The sequence below is a fragment of the Cygnus atratus genome, chromosome 1, assembly GCF_013377495.2.
Source record: "Cygnus atratus isolate AKBS03 ecotype Queensland, Australia chromosome 1, CAtr_DNAZoo_HiC_assembly, whole genome shotgun sequence".
NCBI lineage: Eukaryota > Metazoa > Chordata > Aves > Anseriformes > Anatidae > Cygnus > Cygnus atratus.
In genome coordinates this window covers 119909352-119925656 of record NC_066362.1, presented here as the reverse complement: position 1 = coordinate 119925656, position 16305 = coordinate 119909352, and the positions used below count along the sequence as shown (strand labels likewise).

At 35.2% G+C, this 16305-nt stretch overlaps 1 protein-coding gene across 1 annotated transcript in view; it reads right to left on the bottom strand.

Moving 5' to 3' along the window:
• The window catches only part of CFAP47 (cilia and flagella associated protein 47), a 308902-nt gene that overhangs the window by 12079 nt on the left and 280518 nt on the right, over positions 1-16305 (bottom strand). Inside the window, 3 exon segments of the mRNA XM_050712219.1 lie at positions 2071-2239; positions 12165-12326; positions 13771-13942. Coding sequence (XP_050568176.1) covers positions 2071-2239; positions 12165-12326; positions 13771-13942 — 503 coding nt within the window.

The window sequence follows — 16305 nt, the reverse complement described above, 5'->3', positions numbered from 1 at the left end:
CAGCCCAATTATCACTGTTCATTGAAGCATACAAAAATAGCAGTTTTGCTACTCACTATTCATAGAATTTAATAATAAAACTATATTAGTGTTAGAATGCTGACTATATCCCCAGAAGTGCAAAGGAAATTTTACAGGAAGAGTGCTGTAGTATTTTAGTATGGCAGTATCAGAAGAGAGACAATACTGTAAAAACAACTTTGCTGCTTTTAAAAACAGTTCAAAGCCTCTGTCAATACCTTGCTGAAAGAATACATGCAAAAGAGGTTCTTCAGTGTTAGATCCAACATTGTTTTTCACCACCTTCACTATTATTCCCCAAATGAGAGTGATTTAATACTGATTTTGCCATCTAACTAAATCTGTCTTCTTCAGGGTCAGTAATGAAAGTTATTTCAACTAACAGGAAAGGCAGAAATGAGTATCTGGTATTCTCAACATGTAGTCAAGTCTCTTTCAGGTAGCTGTTGAGAGTCACCAGCAGAATTACAGAGTCACAAATGCTACAGCTTTTATTAGAACTACATGACCAAAAGGTTTTGTGGAGAGGAAAGAATGAATTATATATATCCCAAAGGATTATCAGTAAAAATAAAGAGAGTATAATCCATGAAGAGTCATTAATAAATTTTTTAACATACAGGAGTAGATTGGACAAGATAGTCTCTACGGCAATAACATGTATGAGTGAATTCCTATACCCATACACAGTAGCACAGGTGGAGATGTAAAGAGCCATCTGCCTAGATCATAACCTGAGACTGAGGTGTGTAAATTAAAAATCCAATTACTCAAAGCCCATCTGTACTCATAAATTCCTAAAAGGAAATTTTGGATTAGTGAGTGAGTTCTTAGAAAGCAAATCTTTGACCTTGATGCTTATCCCATTGCAGACAAATTCGTCATGTAGAAGCTCTATTTTCAATGAAAGTTAAACCAAAGACAAATATGGCTAGTACATTTTAATGTGCTATGCCTAATAACAGGAGTTTTGTTCCAGAACTACATTAGAAGTTTCTGAGCTGTACATATGTGTTATATAGCATTGTATAAATATAAAAGAACACAATGGATTCAGTCAGTTATTTCGTTTTTCAAATGTAAGAGATATAAACAACACTGCTGTTTATATAAAAAGAATGAATTGATCAAATGTCTAATCCGGTAAAAAACAAAACAAAACCAAAACAAATATGATGGATTAAATGGCCTTCCTGTTACCCTAGGATTTCTCTTTCTTATTCCTGTTGTGCAGGTTATCACCCAGAGAGAAAACACTATAGATATTTGTCGTGCATCTTTTTATCAGCTTTATTTTGACCATCTTATTTTTAAATCAGTATTGCTGTTTCACTTTTAATACAGTAACACAAAAACATTGCCAACATGCAGTGAAGTGTGCATTTCAAGTGCAAACCATTATTTGCAGAGAGTTTCAGGTGTTCTCCAGTACTATAAATTTTGGACAAACCGTTTCCTTTTAAAGAATGACTTAAAAAATCATTCCTGAAGTAATAAGAACATTTTTACTACTGAAAGAATGTCTTGTGATGTTTTCTGACCTTCAGACTTTCAGAAGCTACTTGGCTAAAAATTCTTTTTGTTTATTTTGAAGCTTGTTTTTATGAAGTTATTCCTAGCTTCTTCTGAAATTCTACCTTTTACAGTTTACTATCTACCTTCTAGTGCCTTAACTTAGGTCTTATATATTCAATTACTCACATATTTTCCACTTATTCTTAACATGATTATTTTATTATTACTCTGTTAAAAGTTATTCTGTCATGTTGTATATGTAGTTGTGGCATATGCATTAAGATATGTATCTGTTTCTGGTGCTGATGGCAAAGGGATAACAAAGAAATTAAAATTAAAATATAAGTTTTTCCAACTTGTCATGAGTTAATTTTCATTATTTGGTTTTATTCTTGTCTGTAGTGAAGAGTAGCAAAATAATTACAGTGTGCATTTGCATGTTTCGGTACTGCTTTTTTGTATGGGATTATTTTTCCCTTCCAATCCTGAGTAATGGAGAGAGTATACTTGTGTATTGCATCTAGGAAGACTTACCTGAATTACAAGTGTTGCTTTATGCTTCTTGCCATACATTCTTGGCTTGAATCCCACTGTTATATGAGTTCCAACAGTGCCCACTGGAAGAAGTTCTCCAGCTTGCGGCAGTACAAGAAAGTCAGGATCACTGCCCGCCAGGAAGTATGCAGTGAATGGCTCAGGGTACCTACAGGAAAGCAAAGGAGGTTATTGTGCCTTTTGCAATATCTTAATACAATTTGTCTACAAACATTTAGGCCACCACGTGGCATTACTTAGGAAACGTGGCAGCCCGTGAAATGCTTGAAGAATAATAGCATTATTACTTATTTTTTTATAGTAATTGCTTACATTTAATTATAAATATTTATAATCTTCATATGCAGGGATCTGCATACTAGTCTTCCATTTAAAATATACTTATATTTTGTTATAAATATGATAATAACTAGAGAATAATTATAACATCTGTCGTTTTTAAAAGAAATGTGTAAAGGTATAATATGAATTATCAAAATAAATTCCATGTCAGAGTGGAAAATATACTTACCCTATTTAAAACCCCTCACTTTTCCAATCTCTAATCAAATAAAACTGACAAGCCACCCATTTTGTTAAGATTTATGACTAGAACTGAATTTGCAGTCTGATGGAGTACTAATAAATTAGGAGTGAGTTCTGAAAGGCATGAAATGAATATATGGAAAAATATAGTTCTCTATCAGTTTTCAAAACTTTTCATGTCTCACAGACCAAATACTTTGAGATACTGCAATAACAATAATCATGTTCCTCTACTGATACTAGTGTATAACTGCAGTCTCGTAAGAATTTTTGTCACAGGTACTACAGATCTTGTCTAATTGCTAGCTTCATAGCAGTACCATTGCACCAAAAGAAAACGTCTTATTCCTGGTAAAGAGAGTGGCTGAGAACTACCAAACAATCTTTAGTTTTATTCCAACATGCAGCCTATTTATCACAGTTTCTTACAGATCAGTTGTCATAAGCATTCTAAGCATGAAAATATATATATATTGCATTTTTCTGTCAAGTTCCCTTTAGTTCTTACATATATTGCTGAGGACAACTCTATTTAAGACAGAAAAAGAACAAAAGAAATTAAAACTAGAAATTTGATGACATGGTCAAGAAATAATTCACAACAATCTATCACAGTGTAACAGTGCAAATACCATGCACACTTAGAAGGAAAATATTTTTAGTTGATAAAACTTAACAGACAAAAAACTAACAGCATCTCAGAAAAAAAGCTGTTCAAATCTGTTTATTCATGGATTGTCGCACCAGAAATAACACTGCTTTTCAAAGAAAACACAACGCAATGGAATTTAATATTTTATGACAATTCAAATCTCTATAGAAATGTCCCACATATTTAGGGGAAGTGCTATTCACTGCATGGTATGCTGGGTCATGTTGTTTAAAAATAGCTCTCCTTTTGTGTATGTTCTCATGGAAGGTTTTCTTAAATTCTAAAATACTGTCAGGAAAAAAAAAAAAAGTCAAACTGTAAGTTTGTAGAAGAAAACTGTGCAAGTGCAGAAAATGGAAGCCAAAAAGCTTCCACTTCCTCAGAAAGTTAACTGAGATTTAGCACTGCTACCAGGCTCCAATGCATTAGTGGATCTAGCCTAACTTTTCCTTTTGGTGACATCAAGGTGGTCAAAATAAATGAATGTCTGAAAGCACGTCTCAAGTTTTGAGACTTCAAGCTTATTCTGACATTCTCTTTTGGTGGTACCTAAGAACGGGTGCAGCTGAGTTTATAGCACTAAGCTTACAATGGCCTGAGTTCCCATGTATATATCGTCTAAGCCTTGAGTCTTCACACCAGTATTTTCTATAAGGCCTGCTCAGCTGTGCATGCTTAAAGCACACCTACAAATTAAAGGACAGGCACAGGATGAAAAAGAAGTAATGCCTCTTAGACTGAGCAGCAGAGTAGATCACTCATAGAAAATGTCTGAGATGACTACTCAAACCCTGGTTCTGTAAACATGAACCGGAACACAAGTCTTCACTTCCAACAAAATTGCTCTATTGACTAGATATCGGAACATTTTAAGAAAGCACTTTCATTGTCTCTTGTTCAGTCTGTTTTCTAGTAAGCAGTTAGGGATGACATGCCCTAATAAACACTTTCTGTGTTCATAAAACATACAACAGTGTGACTTAGACTACAGAAGCAGTGATTAAATGTTAAGGGAGATGGGAGAGGCTGCATGCATATAACACAAAAAAGACACAGAAGAAAATAAAGACTTTATTCCTGCAGAAATTGCATCTTAGCAGGGAGCGATGCAACAGCAGATTTTTTTCAGACACCATAAATAATTCCTTAGAACAGTCAGTCAGAGAGTTCACATGAGAAAAATCTATAGTTTAAGTCCTGACAAGAGAACAAGACTATTTAAATGAAACTGTCACAAAACCAATCTACAACTGTGCACACAAGATATTTGCCAAGTAAGAGAAAAAAATCTTGTTGCATCAGATTTGTCAGAATATAATTTTCAGAAAGAAAAATAGAGAAAAACTAATAAAAAGCTTTCAAAAAAGATCTTCATGCTTTGTATTGATACAAGATACTAGATGCAGCTGCATTTTTTTGTGTGATGAGTAAAATAGACATACATGCACATACAGACACATATGAACACATATATACACACCTAAAACCTCCTCCTTTCCTCTCCCTCCCCTCCCCAAGTTTGGCAGTTTTAAACAAAAGAGTCAAGTCACACACCGGACAGAAAAAGTTCCTCAAAGTGGGAGCTATGTCCAGTAAGGAAAATAGAAATTCTGGCAAATTAAATGTATAGCTGTAATATGATAGACCAAAAAAGATTGTTAAGATATGGCTAACAGTACAAGAACTAATGATTAAAATTTTATTCATGCACATTCAGAAACAGGAACCTTTCACAGTGCCTCTGCTGATAAATCATGATTTTTTTGTGTGTGTTAAAAGCATATCTAAAGATGGCTTCTCAAGAAAAACAAAAACAGTGTTTTCACTGATGTTCACACCAGGGAGATGATCTGGCACCCTGGCTAACTTACTAGCATAAGTAAATTGCTTGTCATTGTCATTTTCTCTTGTACAGAAAAAGCTGGACATAAAGTTCCCGGAACAGCACCTGAATTTCAGACACTATTATTTTCAATGTCTGTATGTTTAGTGTATAATTAAAAATTAATAATTTTGTGGCTTAAAATAATTAAAAATTAATTTCTCCTTTTCTCTTTCATTACTGCTTCAGATGAAACAGCTCTGGAGTTAATGTTTGGCTTCTCGTTTCACAGCCACGAAAGACAGCGATGAGACTTTCTATATTTTTACAAGAAGGCTTCTGTTTAACTCAAGAGTGACAGATACTAACATATGCGATAAAGTTTAATGATATGCAGAGTTTTGAAAACACATAAGAATCAAGCATAAATGAATTAGTAAATCCAAGGGCAGAGGCCATACAAGCCAGAGGAAGCAAATTTGTCTTCCCACCTTTGTGTTCCATAACTACAGTCACCAGTTTGATATTGCTGTCAGATAATATACACTCTCCCCTTATTCAAATAATGAACAAGAGTGAATAGTAATTTGAATTTAAATAATAATTGGACAATGAAATCATGGCAACAGGAAGAGTGGAAATTGAGTTAGTATTTAATAGACACATTTATAATTACTCCTTTAATCTTTACCTCATATTATTCTTAAATAGCAGTTTATGCTCATCAGTGCTCTCATTTTTAGATAGTTTTAAAATTAGTAAACTAGTGAAGAATAGCACCTTAAGTCTTCAATTAAATAAAACCTTAAAATTTATAATCCCATTGAGATCTCACTGCAAAAGCCTATAAAATAGACAGGCACAGCAAAACTGAAAATATAAGTCTTCATTAAATTAAGACTCAAAATAACTTAAATATTTACTTCTCTTTTCCTCAAACTAGAGAAGCAGTAAATTATTCCTACAGAAATTTATTCTTTTTCAAAATCAGCATTTTGCAAATTATACTTTAAAAACAACCCACAGATAAAATGCATTTTTTAAATAAAAGAAAAATAACATAACCTCTTAATTTGTACAGTGTATGACTGCTTAATGAAAAAGAGGATAGAAATCCCATTTGAAAATGTTGCAACGAGCTTCCAAAAATACTTTATCCTAAATAAACTTGTCACTTGTAATTAACATCTATTGGATGTCACAAGAAATGTCATAGGAAGTATCTTTAAACTTCTAACTATATACAGTTATCAAATTCTGTAAAATTATTAGTGATAGTTGGCATGAGTTGGATGATTTCTCTTCTAAAAAATGATGACAACTAATAAAAAAGGAGATCCTCAAAAGCAACTCTGGTTTAATTGACCACTCTAAATCCTGACCTCTGGACATCAGAAAAGATTTAACTCCAATTATAACTATATAGCTTCAGAAATACTGCTTCAGAATCAAAGGACTTTCAAAAATATGAAGAAATGGTGCATGACAAGTAACTGTCAGAGAATGTTTTACCAGCTATTACATCACTTCTGCTGTGCACATGTTGTAAAATCAAAGCAGGAGCTAGGATTTTTATCTTCACAACATGTTAAGATTTCTGTCTCATTTCTATTCTACCCAGGAGTACTATGCATGCAAATAGGTGAACTGACTTTTCTGGCTTGAAGAGGTTCAGATCCCATGGCTAGACACAGCTCCTGGCTAAATGTGTTAAATGCCAGGCATTGTACTGTTAAGGATGATTATAACTGCTGTATGTGTATCATTATTTATATTTTCTACCAGTCTACATTGAGACTCCAAAATGGAGCTCAGTTAACTTTTATATTTTGCAGCTGACACTATGTGGGAGATACTAGGAAAAAGGATTCTCTAAATTAATGGCAGAATTTCACAGAACTTGGTAACAAGGGGACTGATGTAGGAATCCAAGCCTGTAATGTGCACAGCAACTTAGGAGGGAGGGCAAGGGTGAGTGTACTGAGAACTTAATGAATGCATTTTGTTGCAGCATACATAATCCTGGTTCATGGTAATCCTAACGAAATACAGCCATGATTATAGTAAAATAGAAATTTAAAATAGAAACTTCTCAAAGTTGTAACTTTTTGGTTTTTCCTTCGCAATTAGGAAAGGTACAGAAAAAAAAATGGGTTGCTTACTATTCTTCAGCCAACATTAAAATTTATTCTGTTTGATAAAAGATTTTTTTATTGAACATTTATTCTCTGTACTAGGAAATGTGCATAGATGAACTAAGGAAAATATCCATAATGGTGTTCAAAACATGAAATGTAGGTAAGACAACTAAGTCTTCATATGCAGTCATTTTAAAGCCTAAATTCATCTTCTCATCCCCCCAGTTCACCTGTTTGGTTCTCTCTTTATTCTAGCTCAATTGCCGTAATCAGGTGGAATCTTGGATTTTGTAGATACCACTCTGTGGAGACCATATTGATACCATGCTTCTTGCTTTTGTAACAGCTGGTGCTGGCTAAGTATATTTTTCTGAAGCATACTTTGAGTTCTCTGGAGAACTTGCCTCAATGTAGCAAATATCCTATTTGTGATAAACATGAGATTGGAATGAGAGGCTGGGGTGGAAGGACAGATAAAATGTTACTGGATATGGGAAATGACATATGATTAAAACAAGCACAAGGAAAGCTAGAATTACATTGTTGAAAGGAGGCTCTTTATGTGAGAAATAAGCAGATAGAATGGGCAAGAGAGGATTATCCACCATCTTCATTAAACATTCAGAACTGATGTAATTTAAAAAAAAAAAAAAAGTGAACATATTGGTCATATGTATATGGTAGCATTCTGCTGTAGCTGCATATCAGTATTTCAATGTGAAGAAATACATCCAACTGTCAAAACACCGATGTACTGAAATACAAAGTAGTATATATTCTCAAGAAAAAGTTTTGTATTAATAAAATAGTTCTGATCCCAATAAAATAAAAATTTATTAAAAGTATATTAAGAATGTGTTTTCAGTAAAACGAATACAGAAAGGACTACTTTGCTTAAACATAAGCACCAATTTCAGAAAACTTACCCTGTGTTTCAATTTCACAGACCAGTATAGAAATAAAACAACAATAATTTGAACTGGATATCAAACAAGTTTCTTCAACTTTTATTTACAGGGAAAACATTTTATCTATTCTTTTTGGTTTATACTGTTGACAATCCATAAATCATTGTCATTCAATAATACATTTATTACTAAACCAAACACTAATGATAAAACAAACATTAAAGGTTTGTACCAAAGCCAATTACCTCAGCAGAAACGTTGCCAATGATTTCAGCTGGTATTGAATTAAACCTACATTTATGACAAATACCAAAAAAAAGGTTAACTGTCAAATGTGTAGACAGTTTTTAAAAATATATATGATTTTTTATTTTTCATACAGCAAAACTGTATGGCTGCATTCTCAGTGTCTGTTGTTAGTTATTGATGCAGATGTTGCTCACTGGAGGAATGTGAGCACTATTTAAATATACTATTTGCATGGACTCAGAGCTTTCATTATCGTAGATCATTGTGAACAGCAGAACAACTATCATTTGTAACTTTTCAGTATTTGTGAAGCAACTACACCAAATGTGGTTATGGGTAAGTTGGGAAATCATTAATTTACTCCAAAATACTTCATACAAGCTTGAATTTTGCTGGGGAGGAGTGAAATTAAAAGAAGCCTGCATTTCAATTGCAGCAGCTGTATGGAAAAGAAAGTTAAAACCATTGGCTTCATATCTTTGTAGTGGTCACCAACGGTACTCCATGGACCATTTGACTTCGTATATAAATGAGAATTTTAATCTGTCCTTATTAAGATATTAAGCCTTTATTTCATCTCTGGTTCTCAAATTTTTCTTTTTGTTATATCACTATGCAACCTACCAGCCCAAAAAGATGTAGAAGTTTTATAAGTGAAGCCAATGCAATAACTCTATCCTGTAAGTAGCAAATAGCAGAGTGGGGGGGAAAAGACACAGGAAAAAAAAGATTTTCTTTCTAGCAGGTTACTTAGAAAACTCTCTCAGTTTCCCCTCCCAGTTACTCTCAATGTTCAAGTGTCATAAGGCACTATCTGTCATAAGAAATAAAGACAGAAAGTCATTGGGGGGAGAAAGGGGAGTGAGTTGGAGATAAGGGAGATAGGGGCACCAGAGGTGTATAGGACAAATACCTCTTCTACATACTAGAACTGCTTCCTCATGGGAATGGGTTACAGATTTTTTACTTCAAAGGAGTGACCATTTTTTCAGGGAAGACTTATAGAATGACACTCTATACCGCAACTGAAACTTTAAATCCACATTTCAATATTTCTCTGTTTTCTTTTTAATCTAAGTCATTTGAGTTATTCAAGCATTAAATTACACCTGTAATATACAGGTTTCTTATGTAATTGCTTTTAAACTGCAGATCCTGTATGCCACATTTTGGTTCGCTCAGTGTTCTATTTCTATAACAAAACCTCCACCACCAAAAGATCCTAAGCAAATCAAGGGTAAGATAAAGCATGTAAATCTCACAGAGCAGTCGTTGGCACCATTTACAACATGGAATATATTCACTACATGCAAGCTTTATGTTTTGTGTTTAAAACATATTGGAGAAATACTTCTTATGTAAAATAAATTTGAAATTTGTTTAAGGGAAAAAGAGAATGTGTGTTCCATCATGGCTCCTTCTTTATATAACTATAATGACTCAGGCTTTATAATACCTTTTTAGAGAACATTAGGTCTCTTCGCTACTATCAAACACCTACCAGGAGCTTACAGTATTGCCAGAGTAATTGCTTCACTTTTATTCCAGAAACAGCCCATTCTATTGCAGCAGTTACCTTGAACACTGTGATACCAGCCTTTTTCAGAGTCCTCAGTAATTATCAAAACTGACAGCCATCTAAAAGCTGGAACAACAGTCCATCTCAGGTGCACAGCTTTTGGAAATAAGCTCTTTAAAAAGTCTGCTAGAATCAAAGACATTTCTTGCTGGGGATGCTTCAAAACTATATATCTACCATGAAAATTACTTATCAATCAGTATATTTGGCCTGCTTTTGTAGTGGGTTTACATGGCAAGGTTTTGGTAGCGGGGTGGCTGGAGGAGTGGCTTCTGTGAGAAGAGTCCAGCAGCTGCCCCGTGTTAGGTAACAGCCAGTTTCAGTCAGCTCCAAAAGGGACCCACTGTTGGCCTGGGCCAAGCAAATAAGCAATGTTGTTTGCACCTCTGGGAGAGCAGATTTAAGAAAGGGAAAAAAAAAAAAAAAAAAAAAACTGCTGCGAGAGAGAGGAGTGAGAAGCAGCCCTGCAGCCCCCTAGCTCAGTGCAGCAGGAGGGCAGGAGGTGCTCCAGGCAGGCAGCAGCAGTTCCCCTGCAGCCTGTGCAGGGAGAGGCCCCTGGTGGAGCAGGCTGTCCCCCTGCAGCCCATGGGTCCCACACGGAGCAGATCTCCACGCTGCAGCCCCCCGTGGAGGAGCCCACGGGGAGCAGGTGGATGTGGCCTGGAGGAGGCTGCGGCCCATGGGGAGCCCCCACAGGAGCAGGCCCCGGGCCGGAGCTGCAGCCCGTGGAGAGGAGCCCCCGCAGGAGCAGGGGGTCTGGGGGGAGCTGCCGCCCACCCGTGGGGGACCCGTGCTGGAGCAGTTTGCTCCTGGGGGATGGATGGACCCCGTGGTACGGAGCCGTGTGGGAGCAGTTCTTGAAGAGCTGCTGCCTGTGGGCAGCCCCCGCAGGCTCAGTTCGGGAAGGACGGCATCCCGTGGGAGGGACCCCACGTGGAGCAGGGGCAGAGAGTGACCGTGAGGGAGTGGCGGAGACGAAGCGTTAGGGACTGACCGCAGCCCCCAGTCCCCCATTTCCCTGCACTGCTTGAGGGGAGGAGGTAGAAGGGGGTGGATGGGGGGAAGGTGGTTTTAGTTTGTTTTCTTTGTTTCTCATTGCTCTATCTTGTTAATAATAGGCAATAAATTTTACTAATCTCCCTACGCTGTGTCTATTTGCCTATAGCGATAATTGTTAAGTGATCTCCCTGTCCTTATCTCAACCCTTGAGTCCTTTTCGTCATATTTTCTCCCCTTTCCCTTTGAGGAAAAGGAGTGAGAGAGCGGGTGGCTGCCCAGCTGAGTAAAACCACCACAGCTTTCTAGATGTATGGTAAAAAAAAAAAAAAGAAAAAAAAAAGAAAAGAAAAAGGAAAAAAAGAAAAAAGGAAAAAAAAAAGAAGTAAAGACCAAAAGAAATAAAAATCCATGAACTAATTTGATTTTAAGCATTATGACTGTCTTTCAGGTTCACTGTTTACAATTTAAAACTTACTTATCAAAAACACATATTTTATTCCTTGACTTCCTGCTGTATACAAATGACACCATGGGTTCTCTACAACATTAGGAAATGCTAAGAAAATAATGAAATGTATTTGAAAATTATGTTAACAGAGAACTTTTAACTGCAGAACTTTTAAAGAGTATATGTAGACCAGTAACAAAGAACTGATGAATCTGACAATGTTATGCAGTGAAAGGGCAGGGTACAGATGAATTCATAATATGCTTACATAATAAAACAGGAATACCTTCAAAAGAATTGCATATTATAAAAAATATAATAATAATAAAGCACAATGCAAAGGATTGTTTTTAACTTGCTTGAAGTATAAAGTACTTTGAAAAACAATCCATTACTGAAAGCATTAAGCATTTAATAGCAAGCCTTTAATATCTTGTCACACCTTCCTTAGCATTGTGTTCCATACTTTACACTGAAAAGCATTTTAGGGCAAAACCTTAGTTAAAACAAAAGCATTTGGATCTATTCCACAATTTTTGTCTTAAGGGGCTATAGACTAATATGCAGAATATTTGTGCTTCTTACAGTATAGCTTTAATACCCCATTTGTTAGCTGTACAATGCAGCACTTAAAAGTAATGACATATTACTGAAGTAGATGCAGTTCAGGTATGCTTCTGTTGTCCAAATCTGTTTTGAGCATGAGTTTAAGCCACTGAAAACTACATAAACACTTTATCATAAATATTTTACCTTGTCTGGCTTGTAAGCTTAAAATCAACAATAGATTCCTTATTTAGGCCAATTGCTTCAATGTTGATGACATCATCCACTTCTGGCTCTGTAGCAATGAACAGCACTGGAAACTTCCAAATACCTCCTGTAGTGCAGTGTACTACTAGAGTTCCTTCATTCCTTAAAATTTCAGACAAAAAAACATTCATTTCATTATAAAACATATACTCAGTAAAATAATATCCAAAATAAGCTTCAAGTGTGCAGAACAATACTACAGAAAAATGAAAATACAAATGGCTTTAAATTGGAGTATGTTCTTAATTTTACATGGTTTAGTATGTATCTGTCACACTTTAGACTGGAATGTAGGCTAAATAAAGTTATTTAGAGCAAAAGAAAAAGAGACATAATATGAAAACAAAATGATGGGCACAGCCAAGAGATATGATGATTCTTCTGTTTACTCCGTTGGGTTACACAAATATAACTCAATTTGGTTTACTTGTTATTCTTTATTTGCTGTGGTGTTAGAGGAGAATTTAATGCAGAACATGTTAGCCGTTCATATTAGATTTAAATAGATCTGACTTAGTTCTATGTACTCTGTAGATTCTGATGATAAAAAAAAAACTAATTTAGCTAGTCTTTCAGGACTCTACACCAAGGCTTACAGTTCTCAAGTACATAAAGGTTAAAAACAAACAAAACCAAAACCAAACAAACAAAACCAGTCACAGACAAAACAACAACAACAGCAACAACTACAACAACAACAAAACACACAAAAAAGGGCAGAGTAGAAGACAAAAAGGTTTCTAAATTAATCTCCCTTCTGACACAACAACACTGTGTGGAGTGGGCGGATAGTCTTCCTTAAAGGTTTGCTCTTAATTTCTATAACCTTGTGGACTACCGCAAATACTGTTCCATCCTGACTCATAAAAATACCTTCTCTGTACACACAACTGTGGATATGTAGCAGGGACTACTGCTTGCTCTCCCTGGTAATGTTGACCTCTAAATTTATCTTGTGCTTGCATGTTAGTGAAGCTTCTTTCTAGCTTCCTCCTATACCCACTTGACTGCTTCCAAAGGAAGGTGCAATTTTCCTCTCTCTTCAAAAGGATCTCTTTCAGTTTCTTTTTAGAGAGGTCTATCACAACTATAGAAGAAGGTAATATTTTTCTGCAGACTACCATTGTTACTAGGGCAGTAGAGACTCATTATCAAATTCAGCCATCCCATCCAACCAAAGAATATGTAAAATGCTTGTCTATGAAAGTTTATCAAAACTGACAAGCCACCTAGTCTGTATGCTTTCCATGAACATTGAGAACAATTAATTTTCATTGGAAGTCATAATACTTTCAATACTCTAATGCTTAGAAGTAAATTGATGCACACAGAGACTAAAGCAATAAGCCAACAATCATCTAGCAGGCATTAAAAAGAAATACTATCAGTTTTAATATCAAAGTTATCAAAATTAGAAGCAGCAAGTGAGAAAACATAAAATAATAAATTTCAGAGGTGAAAAAAAAAAGTAAGGAAAACCGTGTAGGAAAACAATCAGATTGAATCTTATTGCATGTTCAATTAGTAATAAGGAGCAGGGACTCACCTCATTGGTTTGTTAGGTGCAAACACTATATTAAATATCAGCGTTATAATTCCAGATTCTGGATCCCGTTCTCTTTGAATCAGATGCATACCAACTAAAGATTCAAGCTGAGATTTAATTTCATTTGACTGATATTGTAATTCATACAGAAATTCCACTGTTGTAGAGAAACCTAAATGATACAAGAGAAAAAGATCAATCTGCATGCACTCAAACTTCACACAGTTGGACAGATACTAGTTACAACTTGGCCTTTTGTTATTAAAAATGACAAATAAATGAAACTAGTAATTACCCAAAATTTGACTCATTTGCTCCTGACTGCATAGCAAAATCTTCCAATTTCATATAGCATGCTATGTTCTATCTGGTAAAATGGAAGCTGGAAAACTTAGGAAAGGGGAATAATGACAGCAGCATTGTCCTGGCTACCACTTCTGCATTATGTTGAGGTATTTCTATTTCATAAGGCAAATGTAAATCGCAAGAATGCGATACTATTTTTGAGCAATGTCATTGAGACAATCTCAAAAAAAAGTCTCATTGAGAACATCAGTGCCACTGATGGCTGCCAACCTGAGAAACAGGTTACAGAAAAAGAGCAAAGATGCCACTGTCAGCCACTCTTATCCCCCACAGCAGCTATGAAAAGGCCAAGGAGTAATGCATAAGAATAAATAGCTATGCTTCTTGAATAAAACACCTCTTTCAGCTGCAACAGAGAAAAATGATATTTAGTATAAAACAGTAATTTGTGCACAGAAGAGAATGCTTCTATGAGGAATAGAATCTCAAACTACTAATCTATTTAAAAGTTTTACATGTTTTATGGATGGAAAATCTTTTACTACCATCACTAAATGTTACAGAAGATTTCATCTTACTGTGACCACATATCTCAGGGCCCATTTTGAATTTGCACAGTTTAGTACAGTGTGTTGTGCAGAATTCCCGTTTATGCATCTCTGTATATGCTGGCTATAGTCAGCTCCAGAGTTAATTCCCAAGGCCTTCCAGTTTGGAATTCTAAAATGCCAACTTCATACTTCTTAGTATAAAAAGTCTATATCCCCAGAGACTGTGAGATTGCTGAACGCGTTACTTCAGTTATGCTGATCTGTCATGCTACCCAGTGTCAGAATACACCCCTGAACAGCATGGAGGTGTGCTCCAAGCATGTAGCCCTTTCTCCTTTACTGAAAGGGACAAGATCCTTCATGATCCTTCTCACTACTTCAGCAGCTAACAAGAAGCTTGATTTTTTGTTGCCAAGACTTTTGTAACACAGAGATTAGACCTAAGAGGTATAGCAGCTTATATCAAAACATTTCTGAATCTTTAAATTGTATCCTTTACACAGACCTCTGGAAGATTTATGGTAGATCTAAGAGCTACACAGATGTACATTAACAAAACATTAACCAACATAAAGAATTAGAGGTCATGGTATATACACACTCAGTACTGAATATACAGGATTTCCATGTATTAATCCATCTGTTATAAATGTTCTTTATTACTGTAAGTGTACTTTGTTATAGTGAAATTAAATGTGAACATTTTTCCTACAAATTGTAAAATTCCCGGGATTGTCCTACATTGTTCCATACTTTGTTGTTTCTCTTTTTGAAAAATATGTTTATGCCATGCATTCAGATTTCAACACAGCTGAAGGCTTGTAATAGACATGCTAGACAAATGTCAAAAGACAAAGATTTAGACATAAAAATTAACTTTTTATGGGAGAGAAAAGATGACACAATTTAGAGCGTTCCACAGTGGGAAAATTGCAACTGTTGAGCAGATGTTTCTTTCAGCAGTTTTATCACACAGTGCAGCTCAAGAAAAGTTTATTTTACAGTTGAGATACTAGGAAGAAAGTGTTGTGAATTGCATGGTATTTTTAGTATCCAAAGACATTTCGACATAGTACCTTTTAGTCTTAAGAAATCAAATATTTCTACTTTTTTTTTTTCTGCTCCAGTCTGTTTTCTAACCTGTTCTATGCTTATATCAACCATTTATTTAAAGTATTTTAATATTTACAACACCTAAGGAAAAAATAGGTATTTGTATGTTCCAATATTTGAAAGTTTTGAAACACTGCTGATCTAGTTTTGATTTAGGCTGTTCAAAACAGAGAAGTGTAATTAGATTTTTCATAAGAGCTGCAAACCCTGAAGACTACCATATTATCATACTATGGGAAGCCCTTGTGAATACATTAATATTTGATTCTAGACAATTCCATAATACTTGTGCTGTCTACACAAACTGGCAGCTGCAAGAGGAAAAACAAAAAAAAAAGAGTTGTGAATAACTGCTAAAAATATGTCCAAATTGTCAAATATTCACACTTATCTTCATTCTTAGAATTCCCAGTTTTAATTAAATTTGTGAAATGAATAAAACATTGGAGACAGATTTATAATTTTCTTTAAGCAATGTTGAATATAATAAAGCATATCATTCCAATATGCCTCAAAACTTTAGCCCAGCAATTTGTATACTAGTCATTTGTAGAATCATAGAATC